This window comes from Lissotriton vulgaris, chromosome 10, assembly GCF_964263255.1.
Source record: "Lissotriton vulgaris chromosome 10, aLisVul1.2, whole genome shotgun sequence".
NCBI lineage: Eukaryota > Metazoa > Chordata > Amphibia > Caudata > Salamandridae > Lissotriton > Lissotriton vulgaris.
Genome location: NC_141698.1, coordinates 170,961,813 through 170,982,124, shown reverse-complemented (window position 1 = coordinate 170,982,124; position 20,312 = coordinate 170,961,813). Strand labels below are relative to the sequence as shown.

The following is a 20,312-nucleotide window of genomic DNA, read 5'->3' as shown; positions in this document are numbered from 1 at the left end:
CAGGAGCTGAACAGCATTCTCCCTCCCTCCTTTCGATGCTCAAGTGACTCCGACATAGGGAGGAGAGAGGGAGAAGGCTGCGGTGTGCCGTGCAGCACAGCCTCTGCCTTTCGCCTCCCCACTGCATGTATTTGGAAAGGCAGAAAAAGAAAAGGCAGAAGCTGTTTATTAGAACTTTGAAATATTGAGCGCAGTGAGCCTATACCAGTTCATAAAGACCGCTGCTTCTCCATGGTCTTCAATAAAAATAAAAAACTTCCATATAAGATGACCTTTCTGTTTGCAAATCATTTTCTTCAATAACAAGATCTCTCTGTTGTGCCAATAATTCCCCCGTAGATTACTTGACCAAGACTCAGTAGCAGGATGGAGCTAACTGGAAAACTAACTGCCCAAGTTCCAAGTCGTTTTTTTTTCATACCCTACCTAAATGCCTGCCTTACACAGTGCAATAGTGTTGTGCTGCTTCTAAATTTGCAGAGTGCAATTGTCAGTGGAATCGCATTACAGTAAAATTTAATTTCAGGCCCTTGGGTGTTTCGTCCAATATGCAATGCAAGTTTGTTCTTTTTACAAAACATCTGCATGAGAACATATTAACACATCTAACATTACATTTTGTCAAACAGAAAGTAGATGGGCCATGTCTCTCAGCGAGCGTTTGGACAGGGGTAGGTGTACTAGAGGCTACACCCGCACAAATTACCCGACTTTCCGCGGGCGTCCATTCCCTTGACTCCTGGAGGAGAGCTTTTAATTAGTAATAGGTATCATCCAGGAGCAGCTTCTATGTAGCAGCTATAACCACATAGCGGGGACACATGTCCTCTTTCCCACCCTGGCTGAGATAAGAGGGTTCTCATTTTAACTTTTATGGATTTTGTTTGTCAAGGTCTGCAGCTTCGGTGGCGTGGGGCCATCGGAAAACACGGGCTTTCCGTGTGAAAGACTACATTTCCCGGCATGCCCTGCATACGTCACGCAACAACGTGAGATGCGCGCGCAGACCGGGAAATAAAGGGCTGCTGTAAGCAGCGGGGAAACGCCGATAATTCGATTCTGTGGAGGCGTTCTTGGTGCTGGAGCAAGCCGCGGTAGGATTCCTGACTTGTTTTCCCAAGTCCTATGTGTTCGTGAGTAACTTGTTCTGTTTGGGGTGCGAGGCGTTGGTACCACCGATCCCAACAGCGCACCCTGCCTGCTGTCTCGTCTTGGTGGTTTCTCTCGGCTGAGAGGAACACAGGTATCTCAGACATTCAGTGGATATACCAGAGGGTTTGTTTGGGCAACTCCGGCCACAGGGATAGAGACCCTTGTGTATGTGGCAACACCCTGCGATAACTGCTTTTCCCCAAAGATTGTATATACCAGTTACTTTATGGCAAAGAGGAGAAGAGTGGTGCGATACGACTCATACGTGTGAGAGTAACACAGAGCTCGCAGTCCAGCTAAACGGAGCCTGAGCATACAGAACTATTGTGTGTTCATATTAACAGGGGGGAGTAAACCATTGTTCTGAAGTAATTACAAAGTACTAACACGAAGGATCTTACACACCTGTATTCTCTTTGTGGATTCTTTCTATATGCAGGGTTCATTATTATTTACTTATCTCGTTTATTCAGGATACATGAGGGGTATTGCAGTATTGGAACAGTGAAGTACCCAGACTAAGAGTTGATGCATAGTAAATGGTATGTGTAATACACCCTCACATACGAGCGTCTGGAATTGTTTCTACTTATCAGAGGACCTTGAATGTGTACTGTTTTATATTCACAGTTGGGTATAGTTCCTAATACCTCCTCAAGCAACTGTCTCCATTGGATTTGGTCCGTTGTATTTTCCTTTACAGGTATAGCCTACTCACATTTGGGGTTTTCTTGTAAGGGACATAAGGAAGGTGACACTTATAGGTTAAGGGAGGTGGGGTGTTCTAATTCCCTGTTATTTGTCATTTCAGATCTCCCTCCCCGCTGTCCCCTTCCTTTCCCGCGACGTCTGAATTGTCTCGGTTGTCTGTATCTTTGCATTCGGACTCTGAGGCAGTTCAGAGGGGGCGGGTATTGGACTCTCAGCACTGCCCCGAAGAAGACGGAAAGCAGAGCCTGATATTGTTCTCGTGCACTTCACTGTTCTTATTTTTGGTCCTGAAGAAGCGCCAATGACCTATGGGCGATAGAGGCGCGAAACATGTTGACCACGACTAGTAACACCCAGGCATTGTGGGCCTTGTGGGGTCAGTCAATTTTTAAGCAGTACTAACAACTGCCAAGGGTTATCTAGACAATCTTGACGCTGCTTCCATACCCTTGATTTAACGACACCATTATGTTTGCACGTTATTGATTTACCCTTCCCCTCACACCCGTATGCAACATCCGGCTAATCCTCTAAAAGATCTCCGATAAATTGATCCTTCGGGGGACCCATAGGGAATTGCAGCGCCAGCCCTACGAGGAGCAAAACGCCCGATGATGAAGCATGACATCCTCCGGGGTGTGTGAGGGCAGCAGAGGATGAAGAATATCTTTCCCTCTCTTATCAGGGTATTTTTACCTAGGATTACTTTTCCCCACTCTTTCCTGTTTTTAATGTATGGGTGACTGCTTGCACCCTATTACACGGGTGACTTTTGCACCCTGGTATAGGATCTTTGTCCTCTTTTTGTGAGCAGATTTGGTTTAGGAGCATGGACACTGGACCTTTATTGACTCCTTGGTACCCCCTCTCTCTTGTTAAATTGTCCCGCGACCTTCTCATCAGGCTCCACCCATGCCCGTCTAGACATGGGACCACAAGGACTCTAAGAGGGGTAGTGCCTGGCCCCCAGGTAGACTCTACAAATAAGATCTTTGCAGGAATGGAAATGTTACTGGAGAAAAAGAAGAGAAGAGAAGCAAATGCTGAAGGTCAAAGGGATGTTGGGGGAGTGAAAAGCCAGAGAGAGGAAGCAGTGTACAAAAAGAAAAGGGTAGCTGAGGTAAAGATAAGGCAGGATAGAAACGTACATCGAAAAGAACAAGCACTGGTAATGCATCAGTTTCGCCTATGTGATGCATAAAGAGCTGTGTTTATCAATCATCATCTGGGAAAAGGAAAGAGCTCACTGACAAATAACACAGGAGTGGAGAGGATGTGGCTAGTGGCCAGAGCCTCTGACTCAATAGCTGGGGACCCCAGTTCGAGTCTCGGTAGCCCAAAATCCTGTGATTTTATGCAAATCAGTTAATCTTCCTGGGTGATAAATTGTTATATAAATATGCTGCAAGAGTAAAAAGCAAAAAGAGGCAACGTTTTATGGAAAAATTGTTCCACCGAAGCAGATGTTAACAGTATTTCGGCCACGGAAACTGATAAGAGAAACAGATGAGGAACATGTATTGGTAAATGCAGGAAAATATGCTGGTTCCAACAGAAATGGAGGAAAAGTAAGTAGCACACATGAAAACCAATGAGAAGCCAGGAAAGAGGAGGCGGGATGTAAGTCCCTTTTAAGTTTATATTTAAAACAATAGATTTCTTAAGCACCGCGCAAGCGCTGTGCAGGCGATACCTAAAAAGTGGAGGTGCTACTTTCTTGGTGGATTAGGAAGATTTAGAGAGCACAGCAACCAGTGCTGTGTGTGCAAACACAGAGGATAACAATGGCAATCCTGTGAGCCATGACAGGGAGCATTTGGGAATTTTAGAAAACCATACTAGGAGAGATGGCACCTGTTGCGGATCAAGCAGTCTTCAAGTCTGTGGCACATGGGTCTAGGCAGTTAAAGTTGTGTGGCTAGATTATTTTTCAATGTTTGAGTTGCTACCTCGAGAGGGGCAGAACACATTTATTAACAGGCAAGAGGGGCAAGGGTAGAGATCGAGAAGAAACATTCAAGACAAGCACTATTGTGCATATGAAAGAACTATACTTAACAGAGGATCTCTTGGTTTAGCAACAAGAGATTCAGAAACAGGCACAAAGGAAAGAGCTGGTGCTATTATGATTAGGCAAAAACAGAAGTATCCTGACCGCACAGGACTGAAGACAAAAGTTATCAAATGCAAGAGAGAGACAAACTAACCAGCCCATATGACATGACTCCTTCTTGTGGGTGAGGATATTTAACGACGAGAAGTGGGAATAAACAAATTAAAACAAAGGTACATTGGCATTGAGAATTTCAAGTTGGGAAATGGATGCAAATGTCACTAGTGTAGGTGGTGTGAGCATGTTGACTATGTTCAGAGTCAAAGGAAAAGGCAATATATAGCATTTGCTGGCGCATTCCAGGTAATGGCAGTGTCCAGTCAGACTCAGAATGTGGTTGCATCGGCTGCACCAAGAGCTGTATAGGGCTCAATGGTCAAGATTATGTACGGTCTGCCTCGGAGTTAGATAAAACAGCCGGTTCCTCCTCCGATTTGGTGTTGGGTTGTGTGACGAACCAGGAATCAGAGTGTACCCTTTAGTGGGGTCAAGAGGTGCAGATGACGTCGAGGACGGATCCTCTGATAGTATTCTGACTGGAGGCTTCTTTGGCCATGAAGGTATGCCCAATGGAGCCAAAAGAGTTCTGAAGATGTGAAACATGGATTACTTAAAAGCCTCTACTTATTGCTTCATTGTCGATGGACCCGGACACTCAGGAGGCAATAGAATAAGTTGAAGAATCGGTTTCACGGTAGGAGAGCCAGACTGAGATGCACCAAGGAATCTCCACAACTTCTTTGGTCAAGAGGGGCAAACCAATGGAGAATCCCTCTTCAACTTTTTGTTTTTTTACTTGGATGACCTGGAGTATGAGGAAGATCTTTATCGAGAATGGGAGTGGGTCCGTGTCTTCAACTGTGACGGCGAGCAGCCCTCACTTGCATTTCAACAATGCTCGGAGATGTAGCACTTGGTTTCTCAGTTCCGGATTGCCTTAGGGTGCATCTGGACAGAGTCCTTATGATGCTTGGAGTTGTGCAAGAACCCAAGGCACCAGACACATACCTCAAGGGGCTCTGTCATAGACATCTGCTTGTGACAGTTACTACATGGTTTAAAACCTATAATATTCGTAGGTGACCTGTTCCCTTGCACACTTCTGAATGAAAATTTTGAATAACATTCATCAAAACAAATAACCATTTTGGGAGTGAAATCCGGATCAAAGTCAGGAGGCATAGAAAGAAAGATACTAACGTCAGCTTGCAGTGGTGGCACATATATGTAGCTCTGGTGTCACATAAAGGGCAGAATAGAGTTGGTGCAGCACAACACCACCTACCGGTGCACAAGAGCAATTCTGGGAAAAATCTCCAGATTCAGACTAGCGCCTGGGGATATTTACTGGGTGAGAAATCTACGGTTCAAAGCATCCATCAGAAAACATCCTGCATTACCTCCTTATTGTGAATTTTTGGTTTCTGACAGATACATATAATTCAAAATGTTCAGGTTTTATCGAGCAGCTTTTACTCACCTGCTCGGATGCAGGCAACTTTTATCAACCACCATTCTGGAATCCGAGGAAGAATCACAATAACTCTGTCGTTCTTTTTCAGACCACAAGGACCTGTAAGGATATTAGCCACCTTCTTGGAGAAGACTTCCAGCTCTTCATAGCTCCACTTCACTTCACCTCCTTCCCCATCTATCCACCACAGGGCTGGATTGGAAGGTTTCTTTCCATCCTAAGGAAAACAAATCTATTTAGATAGGCAGGTAAACGTGGATTCTACAATGTGCAAGTTACTCCAAATACACAGTCTAGAAGTGTGAATATCATATGCAAAAATATAGAGACCATTTATAGGGGACTGTATGAGAGTTGACACCACAGTTTATTCATGCTGTTAAGGGTTAACGTATAAGGAAGCCAAAGGATGGTGAGGGCTTGGCTCTGATGAAAGGCGATATCTTCTCAAGAGAATAGGAAGCTGAAGTGAAGCACACATTGCAGCAACATGTCAACAGATCTGGGGGTGGCCAAGACCAGGTCCTGCCTTAAACCGAAGGGGAGGTGCTGCACTCTGAATGCATCAGGAAGGTCCTATGGTGTGCTACCATGAGGTTTGTGAGAGATTGTTGGTAGAAGAGATCCTGGTTGCCCGACAAGAGGATATGCAAGATCTGGTTGGTGCCTGTTCAGTAATTCATCATCAAATTGTGTGAAAAGGAGTTCTGTGTAGTTTACTCTGGTGCACCAAAGTGGAAGAATGTACCATTCTTCAGGACGGGAAAGGGTCTTCATACATGAATGAACTATAGAGAAAGTAAATGAGGACCACCAAATACCAGTTGAAGGCAATAGTTTCATTATAACACAAGAAGTGGTAAAAACTAAAGAACATTCTTTTGAGGATCTGTTGTACTAAAATCTAATCAAAATAATTTGTACATGAAAAAAAAACATTGTGAATGGGGAGTCTTCAAATACCCTGGATTGTAAAATGTAAATGAATCTCATTTAATTAAAGTAAAGTAATCTGCATACAAATATCTTGAATGGAATGTTTATAAAAAAAACAAACACGTCATGCACTTACATGAGAACAGTAGAATATCTATCTATCTATCTATATCTATATATCTATATCTATATCTATATCTATATCTATATATATATATATATATATATATATATATATATATATATATATATATATATATATATATTCCCGCACTTGCACTTTCTCCTGCGACAAGCTCAAATATTCGACCATCAGTCAGGAAAAAACACGGGAAACCCAGAGTGCAGGTGAGTTTCTTTTATTCAACAGCACACCACGGCAGCATAACGTTTCGGCCTGCTCAGAGGCCTTGGTCACATGGCGCGCTGAGAGGGTTACAAGAAATGTAAAGGGCTCATTCAACAATTGATGGACACATTTGATTGGTTACTTTGTAGGCAGTGGGAGTGTTCCACTGCGATGGAAAAAGTTTTTGCAATTGCAATTATAAGGGCGGGGAATCAGATGTCATAACGTAATTGCCCTTAGCATTGATACCTGTATAAATACATTTTATGAATTCCGACAGTTTGACTAAATTATTTAAATTAATTAATGGGCATGCATGGTATGTACCAAAGATCCTACAAAATTACATATATTCACATAAAGTGCAAAGTGAAACCCTCAATTGGTTCTCATTTGGATTGAGTATCTTCAGGCTAACAGCATAAATGCTATAACTGCACCAAAGGCAAAGCACAATATACCAGTAGTACCTCATATGTAAAATATATACACCAAATTTCATATATTTACATCTATATACATCATGAGAATTAAGACTACTACCAAAAAACTACTTAAATACAGTGCAGTAGTGTCAAAGTCGGAAATGCAGGGCACATTTTTGCATACATCTCCCCATACCTTTCCAACATTAAATATTTTTAACAAAACCAAAGAGCCATCGCTGTTGTGTGAGCTAAATAAACAAGTGCAGTTAAAAAACAGTGTTTACATTTTTTTCAAAAAAATGAAGCTTAAAGATTAATGACGTGAAGTTTCTGATGTTAACAGCAACCATTTACTTCAACATACTGTTAATGACCTAATGTTGTTTTAACTTTGAACAGTCATATTTGGTTACCAAGAAGAACAACACCACTGACAAAGGTGCAGCTGACTATTACTACAGAGATTGCTAACATCTTATGGATAGGAAAGGGGTAAGGATACAGCAAGAAGCTTTCCGTAGTTGTATTTTTTACAAACAAGTGTAAAAATCCTCCGTGGAGTTGAGGCCATTTGGGCTCTTGCTGTCCATCACCAGGATATATCTGGTCTCAAGTGCCCTTAAGATACCATCCCGGTTACCACCTCTCCTCAAGGGGCCTAAGAGTCAATAGCGTAGTATTTAAGGAGACTGCTGTTGTTGCCATGGAACTCCTTAAAATGTCGGGCGACCGGGTATGTGGCGTCATTGGTGTTAATTACCCTAATGTGCTGGAGTACCCTTTTGTGGACCTGCAATTTGGTACTACCAATATATTGCAGGCCACATGGGCACTCCAGCACATACACCACATACTCCGATTTGCACGTAAGTTGCTTATTGATCTTTCGGGGCACTACTGAGAATGCTGTGAGGAACTCAGATTTATTTAGCCCCTGAGAGCATGCTTTACAACTGGAACACTTCCTAAACCCTCGACTTGCAGCTAGCCAATTTTTTGGGGGTATTACCTCAGGACTAGACTTAACTAGTGCATCCTGTAAAGAGAACGCCTTCCTGTACGTAATAGCTGGTTTCTTAGGCATGTGTTCGCCAATCACTGGATCTAATTTAATCAGATTCCAGTATTGGTTGATGATCTTTCTGAGTGCCCCGTGCTGACTACTGTAGGTCCAAATGAGCCTGATAGGCTGCTCAATGTTAGCGTCAGTGTTTTTGAGTACTTTCTTGTGGGTCAGTGCTTGAGTGCGTGACATAGCATTAGCTTTTCTAATGGCTGTGTCTATTAGCTGCTCTGAATAACCGCGGGCAAGGAACCTTAGTTTGCTAGCAGCCTGCGCACTTTTGCAGTGGGAGTCCGTGCTACACACCCTACGGATTCTAAGCATCTCCCCATAGGGGATGCTTCTAATCAAACGTGGGGGGTGATGACTTCCCGCATGCAAAATGGTATTGCCCGCTGTAGGCTTCCTGTACAGCTTAGTTTCAAGCCTACCCTGACTGACCTCCAATGTAACATCAAGAAAGTGTGCTACCTGCTGACTGATGTGAGACGTGAATGACCGATTAAATGAGTTGGAATTTAAAATCTCAATGAAATTAGCTGCTTCTTCATGTGTCCCGCGCCAAATCATCATAATGTCATCGATATACCTGTACCATCTGATGACATGACGGGTACAGGTATCGTGGTGAATGCCTCTGAGGACCTGCCTCTCCCAGTACCCCATGTGGAGACAGGCGTAACTGGGAGAAAAACAGGCCCCCATGGCAACACCCCTGATTTGTTGGTAGTATCGATTTAGGAACATGAAATAATTATGGTGCAGACAGAAACTGATCATAGTCAGCAACATTTTGTTGTGCTCCACCAGTTCTATGGGTCGCCTACCCAGAAAAAACTCAACAGCCCTTAGTCCATCTGCATGCACTATACTCGTGTATAACGATGACACATCTAGCGTAATCAACCAAAAGTCATCGTTCCACTCAAACTCCTCAAGTTTCCTCATCAAATCACTTGAATCTTGAATATATGATTCAAGTGACAAAACATGCTCTTGGAGGAACAAATCAATGTACATGGTGGCTTTTTCCAACAACCCCCCACACGCCGATATGATGGGTCTACCTGGCGGCTTGGTCGCATCCTTGTGGACCTTCGGAATCAGGTACAATACGGGGGTTACAGGATGGTCATTTTTTAAACACTTCAACTCATCCATACTGATAAGTCCGCTGGATCGCCATCCCAGTAGCAGAGAGTGGAAGTCTGATTGTGCCTTCCTCAGTGCATTAAGATCACAATGTCTGCAGCAGTTCGGGTCATTGAGCTGAAGGTAAGCTTCCTCCATATATAATGATCTGGGCCAAAGCACAATGTTGCCGCCCTTGTCTGATTGTCTGACAATTATATTTCCATCTGATTTCATTTTGCTAATCAATTTCCGATACTCACTGTTGTCATAATGTTTACAATGATTTGCTTTCAAAGTCTTCACATGCAGTGCCTTTATCTGTTTGACAGCAGCATCCTGAAAGATATCGATATTGTCATATGGAGTTACTGGAGTGAAGGTAGACCTTGGCTTTAAATTACTTAGGCCGCCAGTTGGGAAATTCACTTCTTCCTGCGTGTTTTGTGTGTTTGGCGCCTCCGCTCGCAAACCCGCCAGGTCCTGCATCAACGGGATATCATGAACTACCAGGCCTTGGGCAGTGGACTCCATACCAGGCCTTTTAGCAGTCCCCCGTGACTTACTGTTGGCAAAATGTTTTTTCAGTTTCAATTTGCGCGTGAATTTAAAGAGATCTATTCTCGTGTCAGCATAATTGAAACTGCTCGGCGGGCAGTATGACAATCCTTTAGACAGGATGCTGATCTCAGCATCAGAAAAAGTGGTGTTGGTCAGGTTGATGACGGAAAGACCATTGTCCAGTATATTTGAATAGTTGCTGGTTTGTACCGTGTTGGCTACTTCTTTTTGGTGGCGTTCCAACGCTTGTAGTTCCGTTTTTTGGGCTTTTCGTTTGGCGCGGCTTTTTCTGGTCTCTCGTCGCTTTTGGTTGGGGCTGAATGCATCAGGAAGGTCCCATGGTGTGCTACCATGAGGTTTGTGAGAGATTGTTGCAGAAGAGATCCTGGTTGCCTGACAAGAGGATATGCAAGATCTGGTTGGTGCCTGTTCAGTAATTCATCATCAAATTGTGTGAAAAGGAGTTCTGTGTAGTTTACTCTGGTGTACCAAAGTGGAAGAATGTACCATTCTTCAGGATGGGAAAGGGTCTTCATACATGAATGAACTATAGAGAAAGTAAATGAGGACCACCAAATACCAGTTGAAGGCAATAGTTTCATTATAACACAAGAAGTGGTAAAAACTAAAGAACATTCTTTTGAGGATCTGTTGTACTAAAATCTAATCAAAATAATTTGTACATGAAAAAAAACATTGTGAATGGGGAGTCTTCAAATACCCTGGATTGTAAAATGTAAATGAATCTCATTTAATTAAAGTAAAGTAATCTGCATACAAATATCTTGAATGGAATGTTTATAAAAAAAAAAACACGTCATGCACTTACATGAGAACAGTAGAATATCTATCTATCTATCTCTCTCTCTCTATATATATATATATATATATATACACATATACATATACATACATATATATATACATATACATACATATATATACATACATATATATATATATATATATATATATATATATATATATCCGAAGTCGCCGCTCCAAAGCTGCCTCCAAGGAATGCTAACAGCAAGCAGACACGGACCCAGATTAAGTGCATAAACTATAACGTTTATTTTCAGACGGCCATTACGCGTTTCACCACCGAGGTGGCTTGGTCACATGACAACGCCAAATGGATTTTGGACCAGTTATGAAGCTGCACCTTTGCACGTGACTGAGTGACCAGTGATAAACATAAAGAAAACACTCACTTTAACCAACAAATATGGCATTGCAAAGCAAAATATAACGTAAACGGGTTCATTCTAAATTGCATACATATAATGTCATTACATTCAGGTCTACTGTAATCCTATTAGTATTTGGAATGAATTGTATTATATATAAAAGAAAATATTTCATATTATATACACCAATACAAAAATATATATTTAGATTAGAAAATCTTAAAAAATCTTAAAAAACATTTGATGGTTCACCTAATATTAATTTCATCGATACAATTCATTATACATGTCCTAAGATGACATAATTATGTGCAAATTTCATGATTATCAAACAGCACTTTGAAATTGTCAACTTGCGCTAAAATCATTGCTTAAATGCGGTACCCGTTCAATCTTTAGCAACTAATTCCCCCGCCCTTTGGAGAAACTGGGAAAGTGCGTGAATTAAAGTGCATAAACATAGATGGCGAATTCTGTTTTGCAATGCAGGGGCTTGGAGATTTTGATTTCTTTATTGTTAAATGCCGTGCAATAGCTTTTCTTGTTAACACCATGTTGGTAGGCTTTACGTGTTCTGCATTTGGTGAAACCGTTGGATGCCTTCAACCATTTACTGGGAGAAGATAATTCTGGGCAATTGGAAACCAAAGCACTATGCATTGAGGGTGCTCTCTTAAAGAAAATGCTAGGTTTACTAGGCATTTCATGCCCAATCACAGGATCGCTCTTGATTATCGCCCAATTTTTTATAGCTTTCTCCTGGGCACTGTAAGGGATAGTTAGTCTCACTGGCTCAGGGCTAAGCACCTTTCTATCGACTGCTTCCCTAACTTTTCTTGGAACCAAGAGAGTGTCCCTATCCTGCTCCAATGTTTTATTGATAGCTGCTTGGATGGTTTTCAGGAGATATCCTCTGGCAAGGAATCGCTCCTTACACTGGAGTTGAGCAGTTATTAAATCTGCCGGATTGCTGCAGATTCTTTTGATACGCAGCATTTCCCCGTAGGGAATGCTATGTATCAAATGCCTTGGATGAGAACTTGAAAAATGCAAAATAGAGTTTCCCGCTGACTTCTTCCTGTATAGTTTGGTTTCCAGTTTGTCACTAGCCACATAGATTTCGACATCCAAAAAGCTGGATTTGGTCGCACTAATTATGAATGTAGAATTCAGATTAACAGTATTGATGTTTAGAGATTCCACCCAGTTTTTTGGCCTGATCAGCTGACCCATCGTAAACGCAAAACAAGTCATCGATGTACCTGTAATACAATTTTACATGTTTGTCAGACAAGTCCGCATGTGTGCCCCTTAGGACCAGCTCCTCCCACCAGCCCATAAAAATACCGGCATAACTGGGGGAGAAGCTGGCCCCCATTGCCACGCCCCTCATTTGCTGATAGAACATTTGATTAAAGGTGAACATGTTGTTGTTGAAACAAAAATTAACCATGTCTAAGAGCATTTTGTCATGTAGGGGGCATGTGGCTTTTCTCTTATTTAGAAAAAATTCTAGAGCACGTAGACCGTCCCTGTGGTCAATGCAAGTGTACAACGATGATACATCTAATGTTAGAAGTTGGAAGCCCGGTCTCCATAAAAAGACACTAGTATCTCTCAGGTACGATGGCAATCCTGTGACATATATATATGAACAAACATTCCTGCTTCCTTAGAGACATCCAACGAAGAAGGCACAGACTTCAGGCTGGTAGGAATATGGCTTCTTTTATTGCTTCAGGTCACCCTCAACCCGGACATACGAAAGACGCGTTTTGGCTTCGCAGAAGCCTTTGACAATCTGATTAGCGCCAGCATCAAGTGAGTATATATAGTGTCCTTCCCACTTAAGGCTATGCTAAACATAGAAGAAATACTTTCAAGAAATGCCATGATATGCACAGGCTATCCCACGTAAAACAAAACGATGTACTTAGCTCCGTGCTAATAATCAGTTTGTATGTTTTACCATGAATTTGAAAGCATGAATGATAAAAGGTGCATTTCAAAACTATGCATAATATCGGCCTTACTAGGAATTTTTAATACATTGAACATATGGCGCCCATCACTGGTAGTTTGTTGCCTATTAATCCTACACACAATATGTAAAATAGTTCAAATAAAACGGTGCTGCTGCGTGTTAAAAAATTTCGCATTGAAACAACCTTTACCCAAAATGTGAAGCTTCAAAAGTGCCCGGACCAGTAAAAGCAAACATTTGATCTTGGTTGAAAGTAAATGTTCATAGCTGGATGCTGGAAATACATAGATTGCAGCTACGCTCACAAGGGCCTGGAGAATTGCAAACATGCCCCCAAACTGAATTATGTCCTGTTTAAACTCTAAACAGACAGACTTGAATGTCAAGCTTCCTGTACAGGCCTATATTTAAAACGGGACTACCTGTCCCATAATGCAACTAGGCAGGAACATATTCAGTGGGCAAATGTCCGTGAAAGAGTCAGAGATATCGATATAACATGACAGGGCCAAACAGCACAACATGAACAACAAGCATTTGCAATGCAATAGGTCTCGCATTATTAAAGTTTGAGCTATTGGCATTTTAAATAATGCAACACCAATAGCTCAAACTTTAATAATGTGAGACTTATTGCATTGCAAATGCTTGTTTTTTTATGGTTTTGGAGCTCCTGTCGGCCTTCATTATCCTTGCAACCAATGGAGCTGAAGTATTTCTTTTTTGGCATCTGGCCAGCTGTGCCCAGTAGCAGGCAGGGTATTTATTCAGAAATCGGGCTTCGGCTGCATTCTGGCCATGCTGCTGTTTGACTTCCTCTCTGCCCCTGCAGATTGGCATCACGAAGTCCTAGAACTTGCAAAAAGTCTCATCCAAGGAGTTGGCAGTGTGTAGGGTATTAGGGACGGGTAGCAGAAGGAGTGGGGTCTGATTGTTTCAAACGATGGAGCTGAGTTTTGCATTTTCATCAATGTTTTTCCAAAATATTTGTAAAGAGATTTTAGAAACCATTTAAAAGGTCATTTAATGACATAATCCAGTACTTAGTCTTATTGTCTAGTGCTTTGAGACCGGCTAAAGCACACAATCTCATTGCTTTACATTTAGAGTCTCAGAAGCAATCTTCATACCCAGCTAATGAGCCATCCGAACCCTTTCCAGTACTTGCAAGCACCACGCTGGTTGCAAAAATGAAAATCAGGCACTTTCCCCGAATCTTGCTGTGCATACATTTAAAATAATCCCTGATCAATGACTCGCAGGCTCGTCATTGCACCCTGGCACAGCGTGATTTAAGGGTGGGACACGGCGTACTTGGCGGGGAATTTAATAACCTGTGTAACGCTTATGACCCAGAAGCTATGATTGATGCGGGCGAGAATGTCTGTCCTTTTTATAGACTGACTGACTGGTCCTTCACCTGATCTCAGGTACGACCGATTGGGTTTCCCCTTGGTGCAAGTGGCACACGGCCCTCCAAAACCGCGGTCTGTCACATTAGGTTCATATCAAGGCTGAGCCTCGTCGACACCACTTACATAGTGGGTGAGTGAGCCAACAGATTTACAGGGAGCACCGCATCAAAAGTCTGACTCGGCTCTTAGGGCCCGTGCACGAGCCGAGCTCTGAAAATGCTTGCTATACAAACCATACAACAAACATCACGTGAAATGTGATAGTCATTTTAAAGTTCAAACAAGTAAATGGTGTTTTACAAATCTATTAAATACTCCTGCAAGGCTGCAGTTACATCATTAGTGAACGTGCGCATTGTACCTGCATGTATATCAATGCTCCTACCTTTGTACTTCACTGTGCAGACAGGCAAGTAGAGGTACATTGCGAGGGGTTGATAGCCTTTCTTTAGAGGGGGACTTATTCTAACAACGATAGACAGAGTGCCTGTGAGAAGGACTGAAAACATAACAAAAGCCTAAGTTTCAAACAAATGGTGTTTTAAAAAACTGTGAAGTACTTCTGCACCGCTAAAACGACGTAATTGGAAAACGTGCGCATTCTCACTGCTCCTACGTTTGTACTTCTCTTTACAGGCAGACAATTTCGAAGGAGGCATCGCATTAGTTTGCAATGGCTTCAATCACGCCATTCAACAAAAAAAAAACGCGCACGCGCAACAGCAAGGCGTGTCATTTACCATGCCCGTCGCTCTGTTGCTCTTCTCTCTTGCTTAAAGCACGCCACACAGAAGAAAAAAAAATTGGTAACACGCACGCACTCGCACAACAGCAAGGCGTGACATTTCTATTAACATGCCCATCGCTCTGTTGCTCCTCCCACGGCCTATTGGGGTCTGTTACGAGCTTCATGCGCGTAATAGACACCAATAGGCCATGGGAGGAGCAATGCGCGAGACACAAGCCAATAGTGGGAAGTCTTTTGTTATCGGAAGAACGCCAAGACCAATGACGTTACACCAAACAAAAAAGCACACGCACGACACGCACAAGCTTCCAAAGTGACTGCTGAAACCCCGTTTTTTGATTACAAAATGCCTCGCGCTGCGCGAAGTACTGCTACGCAGTGCAACGCTAGGCGCGAGACCTAAAAAGGACTATAAAATATCGTCTCTTGGGGGTGAAAGTCACAATGTCTATGGTGACGAGCAGCACCAAATAAGAATTTGAACAAAGCACAAAACTCTAGGGGGGGATCGGTAATCAAAAAGTTTCCGTGTGCCAAACAAGCCTCACCGCGTCTGCATGGACTAAAACCAAAACAAAGGCTAAAGTAACATTATAGATAGGTGAATTAACATTAACGTTTTGAAGAAATAATAAAAACTACAGAAATTCACCTGTTCTAGTTAGCAGCAATAACTATAACTTACGCCCTGCCATGCACTGCTTATGACCTCACATGACGTCACTCATGACCTCTTCTATGAAATCATTTATGACATCTCAAATGACATCATTGATGAGATCATCCAATGAGTGTGCTAGTTTGCTTTGTAGTTTACATAGAGGCGGGTAAGTACCATAGGTGTAGGTGATTACAAAACACATGTCCTCCTAATGCACCATAGCTGTGTTGAGGTATTAAACATGTTATAAATCTTTGTATTCAAGAGTAACTCGGTGTGCAGCTGACAGATGACGTGTGTTCATTATGTTACACACAAGTTTTTTGGTCCTTCAGATTAAGTTTTTAACAGGAGTAAGAATCTACCAGAAGATACTAACTTTTGTAAGCAGGCATGAGTTAGACAGAATTGTGTCAGTATGTTAATTTCTACAGTATGTCAATTTCTACATAACACAGAAGACTGTGTGCACCAGGTACAAACCTATGTACATGTGCTAGTTTCGCTTGAGTGGACGGGCTATCTGTAAAGTTTTCACCACAGTATGAAGGGTGCAGATAGTATGCTGTTTAGCACCTTCAGATCTTGGTTATTTTGAACAAATAGTGTCTTTTTTCACAACTACAACAGCAGCATAAAGTGCACACTGTTCTTAGTAGATGCTTTTTAATACACAGTGGTGTATTTCTGATTAAATTTTCACTGTTTGAAAACAGTGTTGTTAGAAATGGGATTTCTGGTTGGCTGAGGCTTGCGCCAAAGCCAGGCAGAAACCACCACTCTAGTCAGGGCAAGGGAGTTACACGCCAAAGATAACCCCTGCTCACCCCCTTGGTAGCTTGGCACGAGCAGTCAGGCTTATCCCGGAAGCAATGTGTAAAGCATTTGCGCACGCACCCACCAGCAACAACATCCAAGGCCCCCCACAGAAGGAACTCCACACATGGTTATATCAAAAATAGCCTTTGTATTATCAAAACATATCATAATCATAATCACAGGATGTACATTGTGCCAACTGGCACGGGCAATATTTACAAAGCATTATGCACACCTGACAGGGCCAAATGGACCACTGTCAGGATCATCACAAAGTGAACTTGGTAGCGGTGAACTAAAACATACAAGTAAAAATAGGTCATAGAACGTACAGTCAGTAAACACTGATAATCACTCCACTTGCAATAGTCTGTGCCATGAAATCCATCATACACAGTATCTCACCAGTCTAACTACATTAGACCATCACCACCTAAGTAAAACCTTACACTAGGGGCGGAACCCAGTACAATCTCCCTAACATAAACCTAAACAGGTAAAACAACCTCCTATGCAGAAATCATATCTAGAGGTATAAAACACAGGGTGCGCAAAACATACTACACACAGTACATTTCTTAACACCTAAAAAGCATTAGCACATAATTCACAATAGCACATAAATCACATTAGGGTCCAGGTTGCGCCACTGCGCCAAAACCTAAACGCAGCAGCTGCCCACTACTTGCTGGGCAGCTGAGGACAAGAACAGGGCCTACACGCTGCAGCTGACACCAAGTGCTGCGCAGCTGTGGGAGGCCAAAGTAGGGGCGAAGGAGTGCGACTCACTCCTGAGTCCAGAGACATGTCCCTGGAAAGAAAGACCTAAATGGTGCAGCTGCCCACTACTTGCTGGGCAGCTGTGAAGCAAACTGCGACATGGGCCCTAACTGGCCCTCTGAACAAAGACTGCGCCAACTGCTGGAGCCCTCTGGCTCTAGAAATACATACTGCGCATACGGTGGAGCCCTCTAGGCTCTGAACACATGTGTGCCCTCTGGAATAAAACTGCGCCACAGGATTGAAGCCCTCTAGGCTCTGGAATCACACGCTGGAGCCCTCTAGGCTCTAAACAAGTAATGGGCATTTTTGCGCCCTCTGGGCTCTACAAGTAATGTGTCCCCTGGAGCCATCTAGGCTTTTAAAATAATGGGGGCTTCGTTGGAGCCCTCGGGCTCGGGGAAGGACTAGGAGAATGTTGGAGGCAGCACACAGCCATCCGGGGCCGCCCTACAGGCCCCCTACCACTGTGCAAACCGGTGGAGCGGCCCGCTGCCATCCAGGGCTGTCTAAAATGTCACTGACCTACGAGGCCTTCAACAGGCACCACCACTCGGGCGCCCGGAGCACCCCCAGCCTGTCCTCATTCACCGGCTTCTCTTCTTCCGGCGGGACTCTGAGCTTGCGGCTGCCCAGCTCCTTGGCTTGTCACCAGTCCTCGGGGAGGCGGGGTAGGCTCCCGTCCTCCCCCCAAAGCAGCACCGCTCTCGGCCGCACTTCTCTTCGCTGGCGCCAGCAGGGTTCTCCCTCAGTCACGGGAGCCCCGCAAAGGCAGGCGCCATCCTCTCCTCACCCGGGCAGGTTCAGGCGGTGGCGTGCGCGTGTCTTCCTCCGGCAAACCGGAAGTCCCGCCTGCCGCCAGCCGAAATGCGGCCTGACTTCCGTTTTCAGTGCGAGGGCTGCGGCGGTGATTCTCTTTGTGCAAAATGAGGGGTGGGCACCCTTGAGATAAAGAAATAGTAATCGGGGCGAAGTCGCGGGGTGGGCACCCGCGCAGATAAGCAATTAGACCAGCGGGGTGGCACCCGCAATAATTACGCAATAACGAAGACGCAGGGTGGGCACCTGCGCATCAACCATCAAAAACACGGGCATCATGCAGGGTAGACACCTGCTTTGTAAATATCAAAAATAAGCAGGGTGGGCACCCACACTGCCATTAATAAAGGTGGCCATGAGGGGTAGGCTCCCTCAGTCACAGGGCAAATTAGGAAAAAGCGCTTCCCAGGCACCAGGGGGGCACAGAGACCATCAAGCCCCCAAGGGAGGACCCCTAAAGAAAGAAAAGGGCCCCCAGCAACAAAGTCCATCAGCAATCCAGGGGCTGGGCAGGGCCCAGGGAGGCAAGCCTTCCCCTGGGCCCCAGCAGCAGCACGCCCCTGGTAGATTCAAGTATCAGGACACAAGAACATTTTACATGAGGTCACAGCCTCTTTTCATACACACATTTCCTTTGTTTCCAAAGGTGCAGGCAAGGGGCGAACCAGATGCAACTGGTTCCTGAGCATTTTGTTTTGCTCAGCCCCTCTCCCTATTCACAGGACAGGCCAGGGACATCAGCCACACCACAGGGGGTGGAGCCAGCATTGTGGAGGTAAGGTCCAGCCCTATTCAGGTCCCAGGTGCACTCTTCCCTCCCATCAACATGCAGATCTCCTCATTCACCACCGGGGCAGACCCATCCTGACTCCTGGAGCCAGGCACACCAGCCAGCTCCAGCCAATCACAAGCCAGACAGTAAATTCACATTCACTGCACAAACATGACAACTTCTAGAAGTGGCACTTCCACACTAGACACAATAAATCCGTGCACATCATCGCACAGCATTTAATCACACGAGTCCGCACATACCAAACTCGAGCCTGCACTCCCCACACATCAGGAACTACCATGGACACACATATCCCCCATGCATTCCTATGGGAGGGCAGGCCAATCTCACACACGCACTCAAGAGAGCGCACGCACTTTATAGTGCGCCACAGTGCTAAAGTGCGCAAAGACCAGAAATTACTATAATGATGTAACATTAAAAGGCAAAAAGTTCAGGGATGAACCTGCCAGAAGGGCCAAGTCCAACAAGTGTAGTATAAAGTAAACCTTCTCCATAGAGTAAGCACTCTTTGCAGTATCCAGTTCTCTACGAATATCAACTTCATTTCTTAATGTAGGTTTGGCAAGTATCAAGGTTTTGATAGATAGAGATAACAGTTGTCTGTAGTAGGTCATTTGTTTTGGAACTGACATTTACTATTTTTTGGGACTTGGCTTTCTGTGAACAGTTGTATAGTGATTAAACACCGTACTCAATGAGGGTTTCCTATATAGATGTGGTTCATTTTAATGTGAATTATGCTAGCTGGAAAGTGTATGGTGTAGGTCAATGTTCCACATAGAGCATGCTTTCTACACCTAAGGGAATTGCATCTGTGATAGCAGTAATGATGGCAGATATTCTCCTGAGCTATTTAGTATTAACTATAACACCTCTAATGCCATAGTAATTTATGGAGCAATATGTGCGGAAACAAAGTTTGGATGAGGTCATTAGTGATCTTCTCAATGATGTCATTTGAGTTGTCATCAGTGATGTCATAAATAATGCCATAGGACATGTCATGAGTGATATCATACGTGCGGTCATAAGCAGAGCATGGATGGGGTGCAAGTGATAGTGCTGCTAACTATAACTGGGGAATTTCAGTGTTTTTTAAGTTCAAAATGTTAGTGTTGTCATTGACAAATTCAACAAACTATAACATTAATATAACCTTTTGCAAAGCATTTCTAAGTT

At 43.6% G+C, this 20,312-nt stretch overlaps 1 protein-coding gene across 3 annotated transcripts in view; it reads right to left on the bottom strand.

The window, feature by feature from the left end:
- The window catches only part of ACSM3 (acyl-CoA synthetase medium chain family member 3), a 599,327-nt gene that overhangs the window by 321,515 nt on the left and 257,500 nt on the right, over positions 1–20,312 (bottom strand). For all 3 annotated transcript variants that reach the window (XM_086940799.1, XM_086940798.1, XM_086940800.1), the window contains exon 3: positions 5,457–5,667. In XM_086940799.1, coding sequence (XP_086796925.1) covers positions 5,457–5,667 — 211 coding nt within the window. The remainder of the gene's footprint in view (positions 1–5,456; positions 5,668–20,312) is intronic.